Source organism: Tamandua tetradactyla, chromosome 20, assembly GCF_023851605.1.
Source record: "Tamandua tetradactyla isolate mTamTet1 chromosome 20, mTamTet1.pri, whole genome shotgun sequence".
Lineage (NCBI taxonomy): Eukaryota > Metazoa > Chordata > Mammalia > Pilosa > Myrmecophagidae > Tamandua > Tamandua tetradactyla.
This window is the reverse complement of record NC_135346.1, coordinates 35,747,246-35,772,139: the sequence shown is the minus strand read 5'-3', so window position 1 is coordinate 35,772,139 and position 24,894 is coordinate 35,747,246. Positions and strand designations below refer to the sequence as shown.

Genomic DNA, 24,894 nt, shown 5'->3' with positions numbered 1-24,894 from the left:
GGAAGGGGAGGGAGGTGCAACCACACCACCTCTTCAATTAGCTTTCAGTATCCTTTCTTACCCTCCATTTCATAGATAAAGAAATCAAGACCCAAAGAGGGGGAAGGAACCTAGATTAATGGCAGGGCTGGGACCAGAAGAACTCAGGTATCCTGACTCTGGTCCAGTTCTCTTTCCAGGATGACTAGAGTGAGAAAGCAGAGAGACTTTTACTCACATCCACTCGGAAGTCTTCAAGACGTCGAAATTTGCCGAGGTATTCTTGCAGTTTGGGGTCAATGTCCAAATTTTTGGCTTTGGAATATTTTAAGAAGGCCCAGAACTTCTCCAACCCATAAAGTTGGCCTGTAGAGACAATGGAACAAGAGACAGAGAGAAGCTGGGTTGGTAAAGGGGAAGATGAGAAAAAATGGTTCAGAGACGGGGAGTGAGGTAATAGACAGAGACCCAAGTCCAACTGCAGAGTGAGAGAGAAAGAGGCCTAGAGGACCAGAGCTTGGAGAGATCCAACTCTAGCTCTCACCAGCTTCATAGTCCTTCATGGTTTCTTCCTGAAAATCCTTGAATATGTCCAGCCGGAACTTCTTTTCCAGTCCATAACTGTAGTATCGAAAAAGGCACTCCAAACCATATCTGTAGGAAAATACAAGTCAGTGAAATCAGGAACACAGTTTCTTCATCTGTGAAATGGGAAAATCCATCTGCATAAGAGATGAACTATGGAATAGTTTAAATACAATAGATTATTTCTCTCCCAAAGAAAACAAATAAACACACATCCTCAAAAGTCTATCAAGACCTTCCAAAATAATAAGTATTATTTAAGAAGACTAAGATTTATGTTGGCCTAAAGTGGATCCAGAATTATATGTTTTTAGTTTGTCTGGAGTTGGAAGGCTCTGGCCTGCTGCCAATACCTATTCACTCATGTTCATTTGTTTATGTATTGTTTACGGCTGTCTACTTAGTCTATAACAACAGAGTTCAGTAGTTGTGATGTGGACTTTATGGCCCACAAAGTCTAGAATATTCACTATCTGGCCCTTTAAGAAAAAGCTTGCTAATGAATATGGAACTATGTGATGATATTGTGAATTACTGATTATATATGTAGAACGGAATGATCAAAATAGGAATGTCTGCATTTGCTTTGTGTTTTTTGGTATTTAAAAAAATAAAAGAAAAAGGTTGCAAATTCATGGTATAAGCTCTCTGTAAAGCCATTTGACAATGCCAATTATAAGTTTATCCATTTATCTGACTCAGAAATTTCACTTTTAGGAACGTATGGAAATGGTCAAAAATGCAGATTTAGATTTTAAAGATACAAAAAGATGTTCATAGCAAAAATTAGTTTATTCAACATAAATCTAAAGATGTAAGATTAGAGGAATGTTTAAAAATCATCATGGTAAATGTGTAACATGCAGTAATACGAGTTAATCGACCTTATAATGAAAATGTACACGTAACTATGAGTATTAAAACATGCCCGCAAAATATTTCAAGGAAAAAAGACGTTTCAAGTGTTATATGTAGAATGATCCCATTTTTGTAAACATAAGTAAACTTAACATTACATATGCAGACAAAGTCTGAAAGGGCATGCACTTAAATACTTTAGCAATGGTTATCTTAGGAGGTAGATTTTCTTTCTAATTTGTATTTTTTTTTTTTTTTTACATGGGCAGGCACCGGGAATCGAACCCGGATCCTCGGGCATGGCAGGCAAGCACTCTTACCTGCTCAGCCACCATGGCCTACCCTCTAATTTGTATTTTAACTTTCTATAAAAAGCACATAATACCTTCTGTAGTAGGAAAGAAGTTAAATATTATAACATGGAAAAACATTCATGCTTATAAAAGACAAAAATAAGACACAAAAGGGTATTCACAGTATGATCTAAATGCATTAGTATACAAAAAAGAGACTGGGAAGTTTGATGGCAGAACATTAATAATAGTGGCTGTCCCTGGATTAAGGGACATTCCCTTCCCCTCCCCACACTTCTTTAAATGTTTCTAAAATGTAGAGAATTAAATTTGAAAATCAAGGCAAAAAAGAAAAGTCTTAAGAAGGTTTTTAAAAGTAAATGTTGGAGGGTGGGCTACGGTGGCTCAGTGGCAGAGTTCTCACCTGCCATGCCAGAGACCCAGGTTTAATTTCTGGTGCCTGCCCGTGCAAAAAAAAAAAAAAAAACAACCTAAATATCTATTAATAGGAGATTGGATAAATAAACTATGGTACATCTATACAATGTAATACCATATAGGCTAAAAAAAAGAACAAGGAAATGATGTAGGTATAAATACAGTGCTAAGTTTAAAAAAAAAAGGTGGGGGGAGGCGTGTGGATGGGAGACTGACTACATGGGTGCGTTATTTGCTTACACAACATAAAGTATTTTTAGAAAGGACAAGATTCTAATAATATTGGTTGCCTGTGTCACTAAATGGGAGGGGTATAGAGATAACAAAACTATAACCTTTTAAACTCTGAATTTTGAATTATGTGAATATATTATTCATTTTTAAATATTAGATTTTAAATAAAGTATACACACATGGCAGGGATTTCTAACTACAGTTCAGCAAGTGGGCCCACCAGGGGCCTCATCACCCCACCAGCATCATTCAGAGTTCCCAACTCCAACCTGGCTCACCTGTAGCCCTCTTTGGCATCCTCCAGAGCCAGCTGCTTGAATTCCTCATACATTTTTTTGTTGAAGTGGTCTCGGAGGAAGAAGGACCAGAAACGGAAGAGTGTGTTCATCTCCTGAGACTGGCCAATGCCCAAGCGTTTCCGCTCTGATGGGAAAAGAAGGGAAAAACATGTGTCTCAGGGACAGACTGCCCTTCCTTTGGGGACAAAGGGTCCTGGGGCCTAAGACCCTGTTTCTTTCCCTGCACCAACAAATTTCCTTGGCTCATCACTTAACCCTTGAGTCAGGCAGCAGATAATGAACACTACCCTGCTGCTAGGCCCTGAACCTCACCAGAAACAGGGGGCATCAATTTTTAAACTAGGTCATCCTGGTCGAGCTCTTTACCTCAACAGGTATGGCTCTCATGTAATTAGAACAATGCAAGGTATGAACAACTAATTTGTACATTCTTACAAATTATATTCTGCTATTACCAACAATTAAGCCAGGAGTCCTACAATAACAATATGTACTAAATAGTAACATAAAAACAAACACATCAAAAGCAAAAGTAAGAAAAAAAAAAGATAAACTGGACATTATCAAAATTAAAAACTTTTGTGCAACTGCTCACATTAGACTAAGAGCCCACATTGCCAAATTAAAGGGTAGGATGAATTAGTAACTTACAAGTGGGCTTTAAGATTGGCTTTGAGTATCTTATCAGCCAAAGCAAAAGGGAGAATACCTACAGCTAAAAGGCATCTCATTTTGTGATAAAAGGAAATGTAGGAGAGTATCTAAAGAGGTTCTCTCCTGACACAATCTTCTAGAGCAGGGATAAACAAACTCTGTAAAGGGCCAGAGAGTAAATATTTTAGATCTACCTATAGTCTCTCTCATATATTCTTCTTATTAAAAAAGAAAAAAAAATCCTTAAAAACGTGAAAAGTTTTCTCAGCTTAAGGCCATATGAAAACAGATCACAGTTGTAAAGATAACTTGATACTTCTTTCACTTGCCAGTACCTTAGCAGCTAGAAGTAAAAACCTAAAATTGTGAAACTGTAACCCATACCAAACTCTGAAATCTTTTCTACAACCAATTGTTGTGATGTACTCTGAAATTTATTGCTTTTTTGTATATGTTATCTTTCACAGAAAAAAAAAAGAGGAGAATAACAGAAAAGATAGGATTTAACAAATGAGTATGACTGCTGAATTATTATATTGAAATTTCTTTTGGTCTCCAGTGTCTTGGAGCAGCTAGAAAATAAAACGAAAAATTGTGGAACTGAAACCTATACCAAACTTTAAAATCTCCTCTATAACTACCTGTTAAAATGTGCTTGGAAATTTATTACTTTTATGTTATCTATATATGTTATATTTCACGATTTAAAAAGTTTAAAACAAAAACAAAAACAGGCCACTGGCCAGATTTGGCCCAAAGGCCATAGTTTGCCAACCCCATTCCAGGATCTATGCCTTATGCATATCCTTGTGCAACAGACTGTGGACCACACTAGACAAATGGCTAAGCTGGCAATCTTGCCAGAGACACATAAACACTCAATTGATATTTCTTATAACAACAGTAGAAGATCAAGGAATATGGAGTATTTCGAGTATCAGATTCCCTTAGCCTTTCTTACTAAAAAACTTCGTGGCCTAAGTCTAACTATTCTTGTCTTTAGAGTCTAATTATTGCTGTGATGTCAGAGAAGAGTCACATGCTCCAGCATTCCTAATATATTCTGGGTGAGTAGTAATGGCCCCTGATGGTTAGCCCCTGTCCCCTGTACTTCTTACCATTAAGGCAGCGCCTACGATACTTGTGGTAGACGTGTTGTGTGAAGCCATTTTCCTTGAGCAGCTCATGAGAAGGATGCTGGAATTTGGGCAGTGACTGAGGGGTACAGCCATAGCTGCCAACCGTAGGTGTCCCTTCTGAGGGGCTGGAGCTGCAGAGGTCAAAAGAGAGAGAGTGTCAAAGGGTTCCCCATAGCAGGTGGCCATAAGGTTAGGAAGGTCCCTTTAGTCTCTTCCACTGACCAAGATCTAGCCTTTCACAGGGCACCAAACAAAGCAGCCCAGGTATTGTGAACCTTAACTTATCCATGGATCTGATCTGCTCTTTGCATCAACCCTAGAAGGGTCTCACAAAGAAAGTCACTAAGGTTCACAGGGATTAGACCTGTCCAGGATTAGACAATTATTTCATCACAGAGACCTGTCCAATGCCAAAACCTGAGCTTTTAACCATTTATGTATCCTGAGTCAATATTTAAGTCTCCTTAACGAGCTGTTACAGATCAATCCATTTATATTTTTCTCAGAACCAGACGTATTTTCAGCCTGAATCACTTCAGCAAAGTGTAGTGTGCACGCAGGTCAGTGACTTCTGGACCCTGCTTGGGGTTCACTGAATACCTGGGCCATTTTAGTTGGGGGGGGGGGGGGGTCAGGACTTGGACCCTACCCCAAAAACTGAGTCAGTAGAGTTGGGGTAAAGCCGAGGTGTTTAAAGCCACCAGGCTATCCTAAGGTAATCTGAAGATATCCATGTTTAGAGATCAATTCAGGTATTTCCTTTTCAAATGAAGTAAAATATGGTACCATCTGACTGTGATACCACTTCTTTAAAAAAAAAGGAGTGGTAACAGGCCTTGGACTAAGCTCTCCACCTAAGACCTGGCTTTTTTTCTGTTTAAATTACAAACCAAAGAGGCTACTTCTTTATGATTTAATTGATTTCACGGCTCTCCCAGCTATGCACAGCTCAGTGTGATCTCTCCTCCCCCAGTAATCATGGCACCTGATGGAAGCAGTTCGGGGTCTGTGCTCTCGAGAATCCATCACCCAGCCCACATGACTCTCCAAAGGCGGATTTGAGCTGTGTCTTGTCTTCCTTTTCCGAGGCATCTGCAAAGGTCAATCCAGAATTCATTATTAGTCACACCTCCTACAACTCTAAGGAGTTCAAAGCCCTTCTAGGACCAAGATCTTGTCATAAGTACAGAGTACAGCACAATTTACAAAGCATTTTCACATCTATTTTTTAATCTAATTTTCACAGCTGAGCTAAGAACTGTTATGTAAGTCAAGGTTTGGGAGTGATTTATACAAGGTCTCCCCACCTGGTGAGTGCTCTTGCCCCATCATAGCTACTTGGGCCACCTCTCTCACACACAGCCTATTTCGCTGATGTGGTCACTGAATCCCAAGTGATGTTAGGCCTAAGAACATAAGAGCATGAGGAATTTGGCACTTTCTTGGTTCAGATAAGGCAAGGGAGAGAAGCAAAGCACTGGAACCCAGTGAAGTGGACCCCAGACTCTTAGTAGACCAGGAGGACCGCCTCACCTTGGCATCTATTGTCCGTCCTTCCTTCACCACTGGGTAAAACCGTGATGTCTGGCTAGAGTCTTTGAGCTGTGGTGTCCGGGGAGTCCGGGGGGTCCTGGCATTGCGGTAGTTTGGCGACTCTGGGACAGTGGTTGGTAGAGAGCGGGCAATGGTGGAGGGCTCTGGAGCACCAAACAACTTGTTGGCCAGGGCATCCGTGGGAACTACAGAGGCAAGCAAGGGACAAGCCTCTGACCATCCATCCCTGGAAAGCGACCAGTTGGAGAGCTCCAGGTTCTTCCACCCAGACCACGATCCCAATGTCTCCTCCTCACCTTGCTGGAACCGGGGTGGTCCAGGAGGAACCTCCTGGTTGGGATCCACAGGGGGCTCAGGGGTCAGAGTATCAAACTGCTCTCGGCTGATCATGTTGACTTTCTTGAAGTTCTCAACTTCTTGCTGCAGAAGATATGAGAAGGAGAGGAGAAGATGCCAGTAAGAAGACTGCCCTAGCCTGTTCCAGAATCAAGATTTGCAGGAAGTCAGAGAGGTGAGCTACAGCTGCCCCATCACCATTCCTCAACCCCAGCTACCCCTACCTGGGCACAACTGAGCTAATTCAGAAGAGGTCAGTACTTGCCCTGCCCTGTCTGCAATAAGACTGAGGTAAGGGTGACACCAGCTCCCCAAGAACTCACTGAAGACTTTCTCACAGACACTCCAGTGCCTCCCCAAATCTCTTCCTGCCACTGTCTTCTCATGTAGTAACTGCAATTCTCTCTTCATTTCCAAACACACTGCTACTTGTTACAGAGGCGCACAAAAGACCCAAGCACTACCCACCAAACATCTCCACTCCGTAAAATCCTAAAACAGAAAGAGAGCAATGTCTTGGCTGTTTCCAGGTAGCAGCAGTTTTTGTAAAGGACTAATTCCTTAAAGGCTTTTAAACGTTTACAATATACGCCCAAATATTTAAGGACAGAAATGACAATCTAACCATTTTTCTATTCCACACAAAGTGTCTAGCTGACCGCTGCGATCTTAAGCAATGGAAGCTCAAGAGGGAAAATAATCACTGCCCCCACAACACATGCATAATAATTTCCTGCAGTTTGCAAAGTCTTCACACTCTCCTCTCTCTTAAAATCCTAGCAAAGTGTCAGTTATCACCTGCTTATTATACAGATGTCGATGCTCTGGACTGGAAGGAGTAGAACAAGGTCACACAGCTCATCAGCTTTCCCCTTCTTTGTACACTACAGGAACCCCAGGACCCATACTCCAAGCCTCACCTTGATCTGGGAATACTCAGGTTCGAACTTCTCAGTCCATAGGTCCTGCTCATAGTAGAAGAGCCCGTCATTAATGACCTTGGCCAGTTCAGCGCTCATCTTGGCACGAGAGGTGTGGTTGCCTGTGCGGTCCCCCCCTGGGTGCCGACGCATGTAAGGTGGCGTCTGGGTGACAATGAGGATCTTGTTGACATCCCGGTCGTCAATCTCATAGTCAGAGTCCTCGTCAGACCAGGCGGTGAAGGTGTTCTTCCGCCCATCCATCTGCTCCATCTCCTCATCAAACAGGAAATCCAGTTCCTCTTGTTCATCCTGATCCTTGGACATCAGCTGCTGGGAGGGTAGCTGCTGAGGCAGAGAGGTTGGATGGAGGAATTTGGGCTCTTCTGACTTCTGAAACAGGGACAGTCCAAGGAGAGAAGGAATTATCAAACAAGGAGTCTTGGATAGGCTCTGTAGTTCTCCTATAAGAGGGAGGTTCCAGCTCTTCAAAAGACAGTCAGAACTGTTGCCCTTGTAATAATAGCAAGTCATAGGTGCTCTTCTTGAAATCAGCCTCACAAGAAAAAGATGCCTCATAGGAGCACAGGTTCCACTACTCACAGCTCATGTCACAGTCATTCACAAACAATTAAGAGGACAAGTTCCTTATAGGTAGAGATTATGTCCTTATTTACCTTTATATCTTACATAGCACTTAGCATGGCAGAAGTTCAACAGGCTGATTCATCCACTTATCTACTTATCCAACATCTCCCAATAAACTGGAAGCTCCATGAGGCAAGAACTACACATGCCTTGCTTTCCATTTTATTTTCAGTACCTAGACTGGGACCTAGCAACAGCGGTTGCTCAACTACTGACGAATGAACAAGTACCAACTACTACCAGGCCCTGTATGAAAACTTACAAACAGAATAATGAGCAAGACAATGTCCCTGTATTTAGGGAGCTCACAGATTACTAGGAGAGTCAACCTCTAAGCTAACTGCAATGTGGTATGGTAAAGACTACAAATAGGAGCTGTGGGAGCTGTGGGAGCGCAGGGGTGCTTAACCAATTGGGGTTAGTAGGTAGTAGTAGTTAGGGAAGGCTTCCTGAAAGAAATGACCACTAAACTACACTCTAAAGGATGAACACAAGGTAAAGGGAAGGGAGGGACAAAGAACATGCTAGGCAGAAACAAAAGCGTATGCAAAGTCCTAAGCCAAGAGAGAACAGGGTGTCTTGGGCAAAAAAAGAAAAATTTTCAGTGTTGACTGACTGAATTTATCTGAGACTTTAGGGGAGAAGCATTTTTTCCTACTTCATAGTGTATATCCAAAAAGAAATTCTCTGCCATGTAAAGAGCTTCCCACATAAAGTCCAAACTTTTCTCCTTAAAGGTTCAAGGGAGGCCACATGAGAGTAAGAATGGGGGCTCAAATTCTGGAATGAGGGCTAAATCTGACTCCTGCCTTTCTAAAGCCTTCGCAGTCTGGAGGCCTGGACCTGGTCCACTCACTACCTTCCTCCACATAAGCCTGGACTGATCTCTAGTATTACTTTTAAAAGGGCTGTAGTCAGAGCAGATAGGGCAGTTTGGGTATGAAAAGGCAGGAAAGAGGAAGAAGATGAGAGAGGTGGTGTGCTGGTTTGAAAGGAAGTATGCCCCCTAAGAAAAGCCATGTTTTAATATAAATCTCATTTCTTAAAGGTAGAATAATCCCTATTCAATACTGTATATTTAAAACTGTAATGAGATCATCTCCCTGGTTGATGTGATTTAGTCAAGAGTGGTTGTTAAACTGGATTAGGGGATGACATGTCTCCAACCATTTGAGTGGGTCTTGATTAGTTTCCGAAGTCCTATAAAAGAGGAAACATTTTGGAGAATGAGAGATTCAGAGAGCAGAGAATGCTGCAGCACCACGAAGCAGAGAGTTCCACCAGCCAGCGACCTTTGGAGATGAAGAAAAACGCCTCCTGAGGAGCTTCATGAAATAGGAAGCCAGGAGAGAAAGCTAGCAGATGACCCTGTATTCGCCATGTGCCCTTCCAGCTGAGAGAGGAGCCCTGACTGTGTTTGCCATGTGCCTTCTCACTTGAGAGAGAAACCCTGAACTTCATCGACCTTCTTGAACCAAGGTATGTTGCCCTGGATGCCTTTGATTGGACATTTCTATAGACTTGTTTTAATTGGGACATTTTCTCAGCCTTAGAACTGTAAACTAGCAACTCATTAAATTACCTCTTGTTAAAAGCCACTCCATCTCTGGTATACTGCATTCCAGCAGCTAGCAAACTAGAACAGGTGGTCAGTGTTCTAATGAAAAATAGAACCTAGAATTCCACAGAGCCAAAGACTCTCTGAGGCCAGACCAAAGAGGCCTGCAAGTTTAGGGATGGGGTGGGGGTAGGAAATGGATGGAAATAAATCTGTACTTGGAAAGGAGGTAATAATTTAAGAGCAAACAAGTTTCCAATAGTGGACTCAACTTGTACTATATATATTATAGGTATATGTATATGCATATGTGTATGCTTATGTGTACTTCTAGAGCAGTCTAACACCTTCTTTCCTTCATTTTAAAGTGGGGAAACTGAGGCTTGTGATAGTCAACAAGCTTCCCAAGGTCACCCAGCAAATCAGTGGCAGGAGATCTATGTTCTAATCTAGGCTCTACATTGATATCCAGGTTATCCATCTGTTCTTTCTCCCTTCTTCTCTTCTGAGGGCCTCAGGGCCTTTTACAGGGGAAAGATAAAGATAAATTCAGGGGAAAGTTACTTAAAAATGCAGCCTCAGCCTCTTCTGTTGCTCAGGTGTTGCCTCTTTTTCTCTAAGCCCAACTCTATAAGTGAAATCATTGCACTCCCCACTACGTTGAACATGACACCCAGGGATGACAGTCTCCCTGGCAGCGTGGGAAATGACTCCCAGGGATGAGCCTGGCCCTGGCACTGTGGGATCAACAATGCCATCCTGACCAAAAAGGGGAAAGAATTGTAACAAATAACGTATCAGTGGATAAAAGAGTTCAGATGGAGTCTAGAGGCCATTCTGGAGGCTACTCTTAAGCAAGCTTCAGCTAGACATAGCTATTTATCAGGGGTTGCTAAACCTCAACCAAAACCATTCCTATCAACCCTAAAGAACACCTAGTGCTTTATCTGAGATCCTACAAAGGTTCCATACACTATGATTCCTTTTCAGAAACCTACAACTTCCAGATGGGTTCCTAGGACAGATAAATCCTGAAACCCAGAGGGGCCAGCCTCTCCAGAACATCAACTAGTTTCATCCCCCATCCCATATTATTGACAGCCCCTTCCAACATGAAAAAGTTGGAATGGGCATAGCTCAAATACCCCTAAAGAATGGGAGAAAGATCAAAGGTGATGGTGGACTTGTAAGAGAAGGTAGGGTTTAACAAACAAATGATTGCTGGATCATTTAACGGATGTTTCTTTTAGTCTCCAGTATCTATGAGCAGCTAGAAGTAAAAATCTAAAATTGTGGAACTGTAACCCATACCAAATGTTGAAATCTGTTCTACAACTAATCATTGCAATGTACTTTGAAATTTATTGCTTTTTTGTACATACGTTATTTTTCACAAAAAAAAAAAAAAAAAAGGAGTACAACAGAAAAGATAGGATTTAACAAATGAATATGACTGCCGAATCATTATACTGATATTTCTTTTGGTCTCCAGTGTTCTGGAGGGAGCAGCTGGAAGAAAAAACAAAAAATCATGGAACTGTAACCCATACCAAACTTTAAAATCTGTTCTATAACTACTTGTTAAAATGTACTTGGAAATTTATTACTTTTTTGTATATGTTATATTTCACAATTAAAAAAAAAAACGTTAAAAAAAATGCAGCCTCAGGGATTCAAGCGGGGCAAAAAGAATTGCCATACATCAGGAACCCTGAGATACTGTAGCTGAAGGCTGTGTGATCTTTTCCTGTGAAAAATGGCACCCAAGAGCTCCCACAGCTAGGTTAGGACAGCCTGAAGGATGCTTCTATAGGAAATGGAAGACAGCCCACACCAACTTTCCTGCAATCACTAGAGACCTCATCTCGCATTGTGACCCAAACCACCTGGCTCGCGCACTAGCCCTTCAGAGGCCAGGGCTCTGGGCTTGTGTGGTATCTCCTCCAAGTGCTCTAGCCAAGTTCAAGAGGCAGGCCACACCCACCTTGGGCCGTGCTGGGGAAGGCCGAGGCCTTTTCTTCACTTCAATCCAGTTCTCAGAATCCAGGTCAGGCAGGCTTGCAGACAGGCCCTTGGGCAGTGTCTTTAGGTTGCTGACCTCCTCTGTTTTGGTTGGCACTGGGGTGACTGCACGGGGAGAGCCAGGCGCCGACTCTGAAGGATGGAAAGGTGAGGTTCTCGTCCCTCCAGTCCTTCTGACACGAGCCCTGAGGAGGACTGCTGGCCAGAGGACAAGAGCAACAGTGAGGCATCTATGTGCCAGCAGGTACCCACCTGTCTCCTTCTGGTAGTGTTGGCGGGGCACAAACTCAGGGCAGTTGAGAAGCTGAGAGAAATCAGTCTGGGAATAATCCACTATTGGGGGACCTGGAAGAGGCCACTTCTCAGGCTCCTCTCTCCTGCGAACTTTTTCATCAACGATCTCCACCACCTTGCTGTCCTTTAGGGCCTGCAGGGGAGAGGGAAGGGTATAAGAGTGAAGAGGAAGGATTGGGGCAGACCGAGGTCTTGGCAACAGGGATGACTAGGCCCCCTATGAATAGGGCAGGAGTCCAGCTCTGGCAAGCATATAAGAAAACTGGCACCATCTTCCATGACTGATGGACAAGTAAGATGGTCATACTTGTAGGAGGGTACCACTATGAGCCCATACCTACCCTGGTGACCCTGCAATTCTACTTCTAGTAATCTACCCTAAAGAAATTCTTGACAAACAAATAACAATATATGTAAGAACCGGACAAGAAGCGACTCACAGTATCACTGTTGGTAATGGGGAAAAAAACCCACCAAAAACAGGAAATTACCTAAATTGCTACCACATGGGCAATTTAAATAATTTATGGCATATTCATTCAATGGAAACACTACTTAGGCACTAAAAAAATGGTTTTACATGTACTGAAGTGGAAAGGTCCACAATACGTATTATGAAGTGAAAACAACCAGGTATGGATCAATGTGTTTAACACCTCATGTTTGAATATTTTTAAGAAAATACACCCACACAAACGCACAATCTTTCTAGGATTCACAGTTAATTTATGTTTATCTCTGGGAAACAGAACGGAGTGGAGAGCAGAGTCTTTAAAAAATACCTTCCTATGTAGTTTTAATTTTTTTCAACCTATACATGTCTTGCTTTTATTTAAAAGAATTCTTAAAAACCTTAAAATAGGCAAATATTTCAACATTTGGCCAACATATTCTGCTGGTGAGGTTGCAGGGAAAGAGGCACTCTCTTATATTGATGGTGAGAACATAAAAGGTATAACCCACAAGAAGGGACTTTACCCTTGGCAAAATTTTATATGCATTTACCCTTGAACCCTGTCTAGAAATCTATATCAAAGATACATTAGCAAGAATACGAAAGATTTATACAAAAGGCTATTCATTAGAGCACTAATGCAGTTCATGTATGATTGAAAGACTGGAAACAACAAAATCTCCATCTATAAGAGACTAGTTGAATGAGCTATGAGCATCCATATAATAGTGTACTATACAATTATAAACAGGAGTGAGGAATAACTTTCTATATAGTATTATGCAGTACTCTCCCAGATCTATCAAATGGGGGAAAAAACAATGAAGAAATACATGTATTCTACGCTACATTTATCTAAGAGAGGGGAAGGATAAAAATACATACAGAAGTATTTGCTTTTTTTTTTTTGGAATGGAAGGATTAAAAAATGGTTACCTATAGGAGAGAAAAAAAAATAGAGTGGAAGTGACAGAATTATATATTAGATTTCTCTGAATAGACCACCTTGACTTTGGAACAATATAAGTGTAAAATAAGTTAGAACAGAAGAGGGGAAAAAAGCAATGCCTAAAATCTGAGAGCAATATGAAAATAATGAACTTAACTAAAAATTGAGTTAAAGGCATAACCACACAGAGATTATTTCAAGCGACTTGAAAATAGTCATTTGAGTACATAAATAAAATTTTTAAAAAGTTTCCAGTAGTAGTATTGGTATTATTTTAAGATTAAGATGTATATAGTGTAGAATAAAACAAATGAGCAATTATGTTTCTGTCTTTAAGAATAAGCACTTATTTTTTTAGGGATAACAAAAGTTAAAATATATTGGGTAGATGGAAATACTAGTGGTCAGTGAGAAGGAGGGGTAAGGGGTTTGGGTATGTATGAGTTTTTTCTTTTCTCTTTATTTCTTTTTCTGGAGTGATGCAAATGTTCTAAAAAATGATTGTGGTAATGAATATACTACTATGTGATGATATTGTGAGCCACTGATTGTACCCCATGTATGGAATGTTTGTATGTTAAGAATGTTCGTGTCTGGAGTGGGCCACGGTGGCTCAACAGGTAAGAATGCTTGCCTGCCATGCCCGAGGACCTGGGTTCGATTCCCAGTGCCTGCCCATGTAAAAAAAAAAAAAAAAAGAATGTTCATGTCTGTATGTTGTTTCAGTTTGTCAATTAAAATAAATAAAATTTTTAAAAAAATAAGCATTCTTGACATATGAGAAAGAAATAGGTAAAATTCAAAGATCCTTGAGGTTAAGTAAAAGATCTTGTAGTCATGAATTTTAATTGAAAATTGAATATTTTCATGATGTATTTTATCTTAAAAAAATAATAAAAAAAGACCAATCACATAGCAATAAGCTCACTGTAACTGAGACTATGATATCTAAATATTATAAATACCATTTCTGAAAAAATAAAAAAGGAACTAGAGTTCTTTGGGAAAGAATGGCTAATCTCAGATCTGGGGCAGGAAGTGTATAAAATGAACTGGGGTCCCACTGACCAAAGATGGGACAATTTGATCCAACAATGGACTGAAGTACATAAAACATGTGAATCCTTAAATTCGTAATAAAACTAAAACAAAAAACAAACCAAAAACCTCACTGGTCACCTTTGAAGGTTACTAGGGATTCAACTCATAATTAAGAAAACTGGTTAGCAAGGGGAAGACCAACTAGTTATTCTGCCTTTCCATACAAACCATACCTCTTGGTAACTGAATAGATCCTGAGGTAGTTTCTCTTTAAAGAGGTATTTTAGCTAACAAATGAAGATACACTGGTAGAATTAGAACATTACCATTTTGCAACCCCTAATGAAATAACAGACAATGATCATCAATGGCAACTTATATCACACAAAGAGAAACAAATGTTACGTGCCACCTGAAAGAACACAACATTACCTATAAAGTACTCTCAACAAGGAGGGAAAAAATACAAAATCTGTCTCCTATCAGGACTCCAGATCTAAAAATAATTAATTTACAAAGAATTTAGAGTACAGAAGAAACATGTCCAATGACACCACTGTGTCCTGCAGAAACTCTACAGGACAAATAACTCAGGTTATTCAATTAATTACAAGGAAAAAAGAAAAGAGAGGGAAGGGGAGATTTAATAAGAATAAGTATGTGCGCGCCTTATTTGGATACTGATTCTGACAAACTATAAAAATATATATATAGGGCAGGCCACGGAGGCTCAGCAGGCCGACCTCTCGCCCGTCATGCTGGAGGCCTAGGTTCGATTCCCAGTGCCTGCCCATGTAAAAAAAAAAACTATATATATATATTTGTAGATAATTGCAGTAAACTTGAAAAGTGTTTGGATATTTGATAATATAAAGGAACTGTTAATTTTACATGATAATGATATTGTGGCTATCCTTTTTCATAACAGGTCTATCTTTTAGAAAGATGCACTGAAACATTTGTGGATGAAATATTAGGTTATCTGAGATTTTCTTCAAAGACGGGAGGGGAAGCAGATGGGGATATAAAGGAAACAAGATTGTCAATGGGATAACAACTGCTAAGGCTGTGTAATGGGTTCATTATACTATTTTGTCCACTTCTAGTAAATGTCTGGAATTTTCCATAATAAAAGGAAGAGAAAGAGATAGGGAGAGGCTGGTCAAGCATCAGGACACTTTAGCAGAAGTAATCAGATGGAACCTCTTTCAGGGTTTTCTGCCTTGGCCCAAACTCCAGCTTCATGAATAAAGGACCTGCCTTTCCCCATTGCCCCAACCCTGGGCAGGGAGACATACCGCAAAGATGAGTGAAATGTCAGTGGTGAGAGCCTGCACTCGGTGGAAGGAAGCAATAAGGGTGATGGGAAGGAAACCATCAGCATCCATTTTTCGTCGCAGGAAGAAGTCCCGTTCTAAATTGTCCACGCTGAAGTAATACTCACTAAGTGGAGGGAAGAAGAGGTATCACTGAGGGATTCCTGTGCCATTTGTTAATATGCCTTCCCTGCTCTGCTGTATACCCTGGTGACCTCCAATAACCTCAAAGGGCCTTTGACCTATCTGACCCCATTGTACCAACAGCCTTAAGGGCTGGAAAGAAATGATACTATCATTTCATGGTTCACTTCCATTCCTTGGGTCAAATTATTTCTTGATGTTTAAACTCCTTTATATACCTGGCAAACTCCTCATACTCCTTTAAAACCAAGTTTAAATGTTGTTGGACACTTTCTTTTCTGTTCCTAAAACACTTAATCATACCCTGCTGCAATTACCTGCTTCCCTGTATGGCTCCCCCATTGGACTGTAAAACAAATCAATTATTAAGAACAGAGGTTTCAATCAGACACACATGAATTCAAATCGGTGCTTCGTCACTTATGAGCTGTGAGCCAAACTCTGGTCAAGTTACTGGGCCCAAATGCTGAACTATAAAACGGGGATAAGAAAAATCTCATCTTGTAGACATTAAGTAGACGAAATGTACAGGATTAAGTAAAATAATGCCTATAGAGCATTTAATCTGCCCAACAGTAAGGACCCAATATTTACTAACATTCTGACAATGCTATCATTAAAAATGGAAACACAGAAGAGGGGAAAAACAGAACATCAAGGACTGTATGTTAGGATTATCTGACTTTTATGGCAAAAAAACAAGGTGGGACATGGTAGTACTGGTGGCAATATTACATATTTCTAAGTTTTCATCTTTCTACACCAAACAGTAGGAGCTCTGGGTAATGGATTCTAGACATTATCTTTCTTTTTGTTATTGGTAATTTCTAATTTGTTACTTCTGTAATAAACAATAACTCTATGCAAAATTAACTAGTGCCAGAACCCAACTCCACCCCCACCATCTCTCCAGGAAGAAGGCTCCCACCCACTCACATCTGGCGTTTGATGTAGTCTTTGAGCAGCTCCTGGTCCACACTATAAAGCTCAGTGCTGCTGACATTGTCAAAGTAGTAAGTGATGTTATTCATGTACTTGGGGGTACGAGGTCCCTCTGCAGCATCAAACTTTCGGTAGCCAAACTGGTAGTCAAAATGAGCTAGAGGGGAAACAGGTGCCATAAGAGAGAGGAGATGCCTGCCCGCCACCCCCACCACACCCCTTCGGACATCCCGGAGCCCAAAGGGGCCTCACGTACTTCGAGTGCCACCCCGGCCGCGTCCCCGGCCACGACCACGCCCCCGTCCACGGCCACGGAAGGAAGCCCGCGCCCCACCAGCCCCATCACTCTTCACACTCGATGTCTCATCCTGGTCATGCCAGGCAGGCTCCGGTTTGGTCTCTGGTTGCCAGGCTGGGGTGGGGGGGGCCACGGGCACGGGCACGTAGGTAGTAGGCTCAGACCCTATGGGGAGAGGGGGCACTGGGTCAGGCCTGACAGTGACCCCCATGTCCACGCCAATTATAGTGGGTGGTGCATACCTTTGATCTCCACGCGGCTGGCAGGGATGTGTCGAGGCTCTGGGGGGCGAGCAGGACGTGGGATCAATTTTTCCCTTGATGCTTCAGGCTTCATGTCTATTTGCAACGGAACCCACTTGTGTTTGTTCCCTGGGGAACAGCATGGGCATATGAGAAAGGCTTGAGGGAGAGGCCCCTCATGGCCATCCTTCCCTTCAACGCTTCTTCCCCTGCCTTGAGTGGCAGGTCCAAATCACAATCCAGTGATCTTGGGCAAATTCCTTCCCCACACCAGACCTTTCCTTAATCTCTACAATAATGAGGTTGGCGAACCTCAGTATGATAAACTCCTGGTTGACTCCCAATATCAGTATCTCTATAGTCCGAGAATCCCTTCCAGAGCCAGGCACATGGCTGCCCAAAATATAAGACTACATTTTCCAACCTACCTATAGAAAGGTGTCAAAGTCCTGTCTATAAGAGCTAAGTAAAATTAGCTAATTCCAAGTTATTCCCTAAAAAGGAAGGAGCTACCCTCCCCTTTCCCCCTTCTTGCTGACAGGAATAAGAAGGAAATAACAAGCCATTTTGGATGAAGAAGTTCCAAGGAATTGCAACAAGATAAAAGAAATTAAAAAGTTGCTTTGCTAGGCTTGGCCTATTTACAACTAGCTGTCAGATGAGAAAAATAAGCTTCTATCTTGTTTAAACTACTATTACTTTGGATCCATGTTAGAACAGGTGAGCCCATATCCTAACCATTTCAGCAGGTTTTTGGAAACTCTTGGAGCAACAGAAACTCTTGTATTTAAATGAAACCTTACATGGAACACCAATAAATGAAAACAACAGCAAATAATACTCTGAAGCAGCAACCTTGCCTGTTATGTTCACTACTATAGCCCTATTGCTGAGAACAGGGCTTACCAAATGCTTGTTAAATGAAGGAATGGATGGATGAATGGCTGAAGTGTAGACTGCTGGTCCCATTCTATACCAATTGGCCTCCACTGGCTTCTTAGGGGTTCCTGAAATTCTTCCACCACCCCTAGAGTTCTGACATTGCACAGTTCTGCCCTGCCACCTTCTCCCAAGTCCTGTTCCAAATCACTCACCTTTCTTCTTCTGCCCCCCTCGCTGGCAGTCCTCGTCCCCATTCTTCTCTTCCCCTGATTCGTCTGACTTGGTTTTCGGGCTCTCCTTACTATCGCTCCCCTCTCCTTTTTCCTGTTCCTTCATGTCCTTCTTGGGTGGCAGCTTTCGGGCAGGCTGAGACTTGTGGGACTGTGGCTGCAGCAAGAAGCAAAGTAACAGGAGGTCTAGTCTCTTATGGTGGGAGGGAGGGAGCACCCTGTCACTGGAAGGACAGAGCAGGAGTTACGGCTTGCGATGGCAGGTTGGACCAAATGCATGCTAAGGTCACATTTTCATGCCTGAGATGGTTTTATTAGAAAGCCTTGTTAAACAGGCCAGTAGGTGGGAGAAGAGAACTTGCCTCTTCAGTTTCTCTAAGTGACAGAGACAACCCTCAGGACAAAGGGGTTGGGGCCCAGAGAGGCCAAATGTTCACTCCCTGTAAGAGAACCTCGTCATCTAGGTGGAGTCTGTAGGATGGAAGAGTTGCTGGCTCCTGGCCTGTCCATACCAACCCTACCTGTGAAATGAAGGTGGGCATAGCCAGTGTGGGACCTAGGCCATCAGTCCAAAACAAAAGCACTGAGAGGGAGAAGACTCACCAGGAGTACCTCCTCTGTTGGGGTCCAGGAAAGCTCTTCCTGTTTCTACTAGACAAAGAAGGATTAGGCTTTCCCCAGATATGTGGCCTGGAGGTAAATACCTGGCCTAATGACCATTCTGTTTGGCCAATAGGCAGTCCAAGTGCAGTGATGGAAAACAAGGCTTTGGAATAATACAACACACCTGACTGCCAATTCCCTCCTGGCCATTTACTCTCTGTATAATCAAGCACTACTCTAAGCCTCAATGGCCTTATCTATAAAATGGGAATTGTAAAAGGACCTATCTCACAGTCACGGTGAGGATTAAATGAGATGATGAACAGAAAGCACTTGGCAATCCCTGACACACAACAAGGGGCAAATTATGACAATTCTTAGCTATTTTAATGCTGTCCATACTGTTTCAACCACTCTTTAAAAAGCTGAGAAAAGGTGAGACCCGAGACTCTGGAAGCTTGAGAGGGACTCGAACTGCTTATAGGTACTGTTCAAACTTGCCCACTCCTATTCACAGACTCACCTGGACACTCTTGTGAGCTATCTCTCCGGGTGTGGGCCAGTTGATTGCATCTCCAAAGTCACCAACCTGCAAGGCACATTCTATGAGGGCTCTGGGACTGACCCTGCCTCTGCCATTCAGCTCCTCACCAAGAGATCAGAGGCCAAACGAAGTCTATTCACCAGAATCTTCCACAGTGGAGGCCCAGAAGGAGGCTCCTTGCTATTCAGAATATCGGAACTACCTTGGAGCCCAGAGAGACTCACGAAAACAGGAAAGAGGCCACCACCCCCAGGAAGTCCCCTCAAGCTGCCCACCCTTACTTTTTACCTTACTGCCTTTACGTTGTTTAGGAATTGCTGCTCTCACCACCTTGGCTGGGGCAGAATGTTCTGTGGAAAGAAAGGAAAAATGGTTAGGCTGAGCCCAGGCAGGGAATGGGCCACCAGCAACTTCTTTTCTTCATCCACCCCTTTCCTGAAAAGCACCTTGCCTGTCCCCAAAGGAGGAAGAGATGGGAGAAAGAAAAGAACCCATACTCACACACCAATAACAATTCTACCAGCCTCTTCCTGAAGAAATCATGGAAAATGAGAACATGGAAACAGGAGGCAGGCAAAGCCCCAGAGACCCAGATTGAGGTGGGAGGGCTCTTACAGAGTGTAGCTCTATAATGTCTTATAAAATGGGAACCGAGACCTGGAATAAGTCTATAGCAGAGTAAGAATAAGTCTATAGCAAAGTAAGTCCATGTAGTCCATGCCAGAGATGGTCACATATTTTAGGGCTCCTGAACCATGGCAGATTCCATAACCTCTGAAAGACCCTTTCTGACTCTAGCATTCTAGTCTGTGTGAGCAGATCAGATCTTGTAATCAATGGAGAGGCAATATGAAAACTGTGATTGAGCATCTAGAAGTCCAGAGAACTCTCTAAGCCCACAAGAGTAAGGGCCAGATCTATCCTTGATGACCTGTGGTCAATGGAAAGGCTGGCCACTCAGGAAAAGGTCTTATCTGCCTTCCAAGTTTCCAAAGAAAATGGGGCTCCCATTTGACCGAACAATTCCACCTTTAGGGATTTAGTCTTATGATACAAACTAAGCAAATGTTTAGAGTTATGTACATGAATGACCACAAAGTGCTGTTTATAACTTCAAAAAACAAAACAAAACAGAAAACAACCTACATGTCCACCAATAGGAAAGTGGCTAAATAAAGTCCATGCATTTTTAAACCAATCAGTAAAATGATAATGGCCTCTACTCAAGAAAATATGGACCCTCTTTGAGAAAAGATTACAAAGGAAGGCTATTTTGCATAACTACAATAAAAGACACAAGCTTTTATAAAAAGAAAACAACTGCCCTTTTTTTCTTTAAATGAGTGACTTTTAAATAGGTCAGGTCCCTTCCACACCTACACTGTTTTCCCAGCATGGTTTTGACCCCTTCCTCTTCCAGAAACCCGCCAGAAAAGACACATCCTGGGGCTCTGCCCACACATTTTCCTCCCATGATCTTGACTCCACTGAAGGCTAGCCACTGCAGTAGGGCAAGAGTTGACCCCAGTCCCTGAGCAAAGAAATTTTCCCAGCTGGCCTGGAAAGGAATGTTCTACTCCTTGATCAGGCCCATGTTCCCTTAATGAGTAGAGAGTGTCCTGGCCTGATTCCTAACTGTATGGCCACTGCATCCCTTGCTTCTAACTGCCCCCTTGGGACATCCCGCATACCTTCTGAGAACTGGAGCTGTGAAACTCAGCTCAGGAAACATTACGTTTACCACCCCACATGTGCCCAAGACAGCAGCTGTGAAACTCAGCCCAAGCATCCTCATATACCCAAATGCTCGACAGTGAAAAACAAAATCTCCCTTGGTGCCAAGAGGATAGGTTCCAGAGGGCTACTCCACATCCACACTCTTACCAATCCTGGTTGGCACAGACAAACCTAACTTCAACCAGTTCCCAGACCAGGCTAAGGATCTTCACCTGCCTCAAATCAGGACCCAGCAAAGGCAGATTTACAAAATACATTCATCTCCCACGTTTACAACTGAGCTATAATTGGCAAACACTTCTCTCCAGATAGTCCCTTCAGCTCCCAACTACACTCCATTCATGCTACCAGGCGGAAGGCAGGGAAAAGGATCTGCAACAGCAAGTTCATTAACAGGAAGGTGGAAAGAGCAATCAGGTTCAGAGGGCAGGATGTTTCTGATGACTTTCCTCAAAAAGGTGAAGCAAAGTTTTCCAGGTAGTCATCTGTTTCTTTTTATAAAAACTCTTAAAATTGAGAAGGATCAGATGCTGTGATCACTCTGCCTGGAATTTTGTTCACCAAGATCACAAAAGGATATAGAAAAGGTACTGAAAGTTCTATCTGGATACCAATCAACGTGAGAGCTCTCCTGCCACTAAAAGGCCCCACCGATACCCTCTTCTTCCAACAACCCGAGCTGATGAGGGAGAAAGTGGCTAGACTGTGCACACATTGGAATATTTTTAAATTAGTCTTCTGTGGAAGCCTCTGTGAAGTTTGTTGAGATTTCCCAACAGTCTGTCCCAAGGAAAAATGAATCCCCTGAAGAGGCAGAAAACCCACTGTAGAGAGAGATCATAACTGCCCTTAAGCAAAATTCATAGATCCACCAAAATCCTATGGGTCCTTAGGAAAATCAGAAAGCCTTAGAGGTGTTAGGCCCTGTGGAAGGTGAGAAAGAGGTCTAGGCTTTCTGACTTGACTTCAAATACACATAAACCAGAAGAGATGAAGCAAAGCTAATATATCTTACTGTGTTCCCTCCTAGCTATCCACCCTTCATCAGGCAACAATCACAGTGCATACACTGTGCACATACACACAGAGAGAATAAACAGCTCCAGATGGGCCTGGCATCTCAAATAGCTCACTTAGCAGGCATCAGTTTCTACTTTCAGTGCCATGCCAGACAAATCACGGACAAGCCCCTTTCCTCCTATCTCTGCATTCTGAGGTTTATGCCTGCTATCATTGACCCAAGCCCAGTTCAGGAAACATTAAGCTCATCACCCTACTTGTGACAAAGACAACAGCTGTAGAATATTAGAGTAGCAATAATGACTCTAGAGATCTAGTCTAATTCCCACTATTTGCCCAGAAAGGGGAAGGGGCTTCCCCAGGGCTAGCTGCAGCACTAGATGGGGAACTTGGAGTCCTAAAACTCCCATTCCAGTGCTCCTTTCAGCTCACCAGAAATTCCTTGGGGCCCAAAAACTCCCAGATGGCCACTGGTGGGGGAATGAGTCAATAATCTTCCCGATGGAATCTGAGGTCACTGCCCTGGTTTTTCCTGGTGATCAGTTATTGATGGTAATGAAGCTCTGAGAGAGGAAGGCAGGAGTGTGGAGAGGCAGGCCCAGTCCAAGGTCCAGGCAGAAGGAAGTCACATCTAGCGAAGCCTATTTGCCCACAGGTCTCTGGGGCCAAGCATTTTAGGGAGGGCTGGATGGCTGACAGAGGCCGTAAAAGTCTTCCTCTTCAGTTAAAGCTAAAGGATATCTGGAAGAGGAGAAAGTCTTCTCCTGTCCCACAGGAACACAGTCCTATGGTTCTAGAGGATAAAGGAACTTCCTAAATACACACATACATTTGTGTATAAACCAAGCACATCAGAAATTCTATGAATGAGAAGTAATCTGAATTTGCTGTTATTGGTGGTGTTGGAAGGGACATCAGATTTTTCCTGAAGCTGAAGCTATATGGTACTGATGATTTTTACTTAGCTACTTAAGGTTATTTGTACAAGGGGTGGTGGTGGAGAGTTGTGCTAATACTGCTAATGAAGGGTGAAAGGAAACAAGGGAAAGAAGGTGGGTGCTAAGGGGTGACAGGACTGAGACTGGGGTGGTGAGAACAGGGATGGCAACTCCTGAATGAAAAAAAAAGGAATGAAAAAAGCACAGATAATTTTGTTGGTCTAACTCTCTCGATTCTCCTTGCATCTCAACTTTCAAATGTTATCCCTTCACTCAAACACTACAGAGGAAATAGGACAGCACTGTGGCTAAGCATATGTACTTTGGAGTTCCTCTCTATTTTGCCTCTTGCTGATCTCTGAGCCTCAGTTTCCTCATCTGTAAAAGTCACAGCTACCTCATAGGGCTACTGTTAATGTTTAAATGAACTGTGCAAAATAGAGTACCTAGCACAAAGTGCTCAATAAATGCTGAGAGCTATAATTAGCATGCACAGAGGAACCTTAATATTTCCAAGCAGTCCCCATTCTCACCCTTAAGGAAAGAAACCTATCACAATCATTTATCACCATGAAAAAGAAAAAAAAAAAGAATCTGAGAGTATGGGAAAACTCTTGGGAATCAATTGGCCCAAATTAGATTAAAAAATTGAGACTCTAAGTCTGGCTCTTTCCCAGGGCTATGACCCTTGGGGGTAGGGGGTAGGGCAAACATCCCCACACTGCCCTCCACAAACAGGAAATGGCTGTCCTCCAGGCAAGTTTCCATAGGAAAAAGGAAAGGAAAAGAGAGGAATTTATTATATAGCCCTCAGGTGGCTTTGGCCTAAAACCTCTGCTGCTAGAGGAAGGAAGAAAATGGGGAAGCCCGGGAGTCTCCTTTGGATTGAACTGAGTCAGCATACAGAGGAAGAAATCCCTGGCCTCAAGGTGCCTATTTCAACCTAAAGAGGGAGATCAATTCGTATCAACATCTGGTACAAGGTTAATAAAAAGATCAAAACCTATTTTTTTATAGTGTCCTGTTCCAGAAAGGTCCTAAGGCATCTCACCTTTTGAAATAACTACCCAGAGGGACCAGATCTAAGAGGGCTAAGGAAGAAGGACTTGGTACCCCCAACAGGAAGTCAGTAAAGGTTTTTTAAAGGGAAGGCACATGGGTGAGTCAAATTAATCAGGTTATGACTGGTAGAAGAAGGGAGAGAGGATGGAACTGAGGGACCGGGTTGGGTGAAAGGTGAGATAAGGCTGGGCTAGAATCCTGACCAAGGGAATGGGGGCAGGAGGTAAATGTGAGAAAGCCTGTAGGACTGAGAATGGGTGGCAACAGAGAACATCAGATTTTAGGCCTGGGTACCTGCCAGGGTGAACAGAGAAAACGAAGTGTTAACCTTGCGACAAACACCATCTCCTGGAGATCAGCATCTGAAAAGGCTGAACATACCCCACTGCAAAGAACTTCAACCTTGGGGTAGGCCATTTGTTAGGGTTAGAGGCTGCATTAGACCGGTTAACCCTCACCCACTGCTGCCATACACATGGCCAACTCCTGTGGTTGGCCATTAAGGTCTTCTTCTAAGGGAAGCCCTCCCACACCCCAAGTATAAGTGAAATGCCCCTGCTCTTTGCTTTTGCCCTGTAACTATTAAAGGTTGGTTACTTATCTGGCCCCACTGAGGGCAGGGAACAGGCCACTTCCTAGCAGAAACCCCAGCTCAGAGCCTGGCAACACAACAGGCACTGC

The 24,894-nt window shown here is 42.6% G+C and overlaps 1 protein-coding gene across 5 annotated transcripts in view; it reads right to left on the bottom strand.

The window, feature by feature from the left end:
- LARP1 (La ribonucleoprotein 1, translational regulator) overlaps positions 1–24,894 on the bottom strand; it is a 102,857-nt gene that overhangs the window by 5,028 nt on the left and 72,935 nt on the right. For 2 of the 5 annotated variants that reach the window (XM_077137489.1, XM_077137487.1), the window contains exons 2-18: positions 19,745–19,806; positions 19,436–19,501; positions 18,292–18,466; positions 17,198–17,326; positions 16,914–17,120; positions 16,652–16,814; positions 15,554–15,698; positions 11,770–11,944; positions 11,480–11,649; positions 7,290–7,682; positions 6,330–6,453; positions 6,013–6,218; positions 5,465–5,571; positions 4,459–4,610; positions 2,666–2,810; positions 524–633; positions 218–345 (exon numbers count right to left, since the gene is read on the bottom strand). In XM_077137489.1, coding sequence (XP_076993604.1) covers positions 218–345; positions 524–633; positions 2,666–2,810; positions 4,459–4,610; positions 5,465–5,571; positions 6,013–6,218; positions 6,330–6,453; positions 7,290–7,682; positions 11,480–11,649; positions 11,770–11,944; positions 15,554–15,698; positions 16,652–16,814; positions 16,914–17,120; positions 17,198–17,326; positions 18,292–18,415 — 2,478 coding nt within the window. In that variant the 5' untranslated portion in view covers positions 18,416–18,466; positions 19,436–19,501; positions 19,745–19,806. Of the gene's footprint in view, positions 1–217; positions 346–523; positions 634–2,665; positions 2,811–4,458; positions 4,611–5,464; positions 5,572–6,012; positions 6,219–6,329; positions 6,454–7,289; positions 7,683–11,479; positions 11,650–11,769; positions 11,945–15,553; positions 15,699–16,651; positions 16,815–16,913; positions 17,121–17,197; positions 17,327–18,291; positions 18,467–19,435; positions 19,502–19,744; positions 19,807–22,645; positions 22,665–24,810; positions 24,861–24,894 lie in introns of those variants that run through there. The other 3 variants (XM_077137491.1, XM_077137490.1, XM_077137488.1) reach the window with 3 other exon arrangements.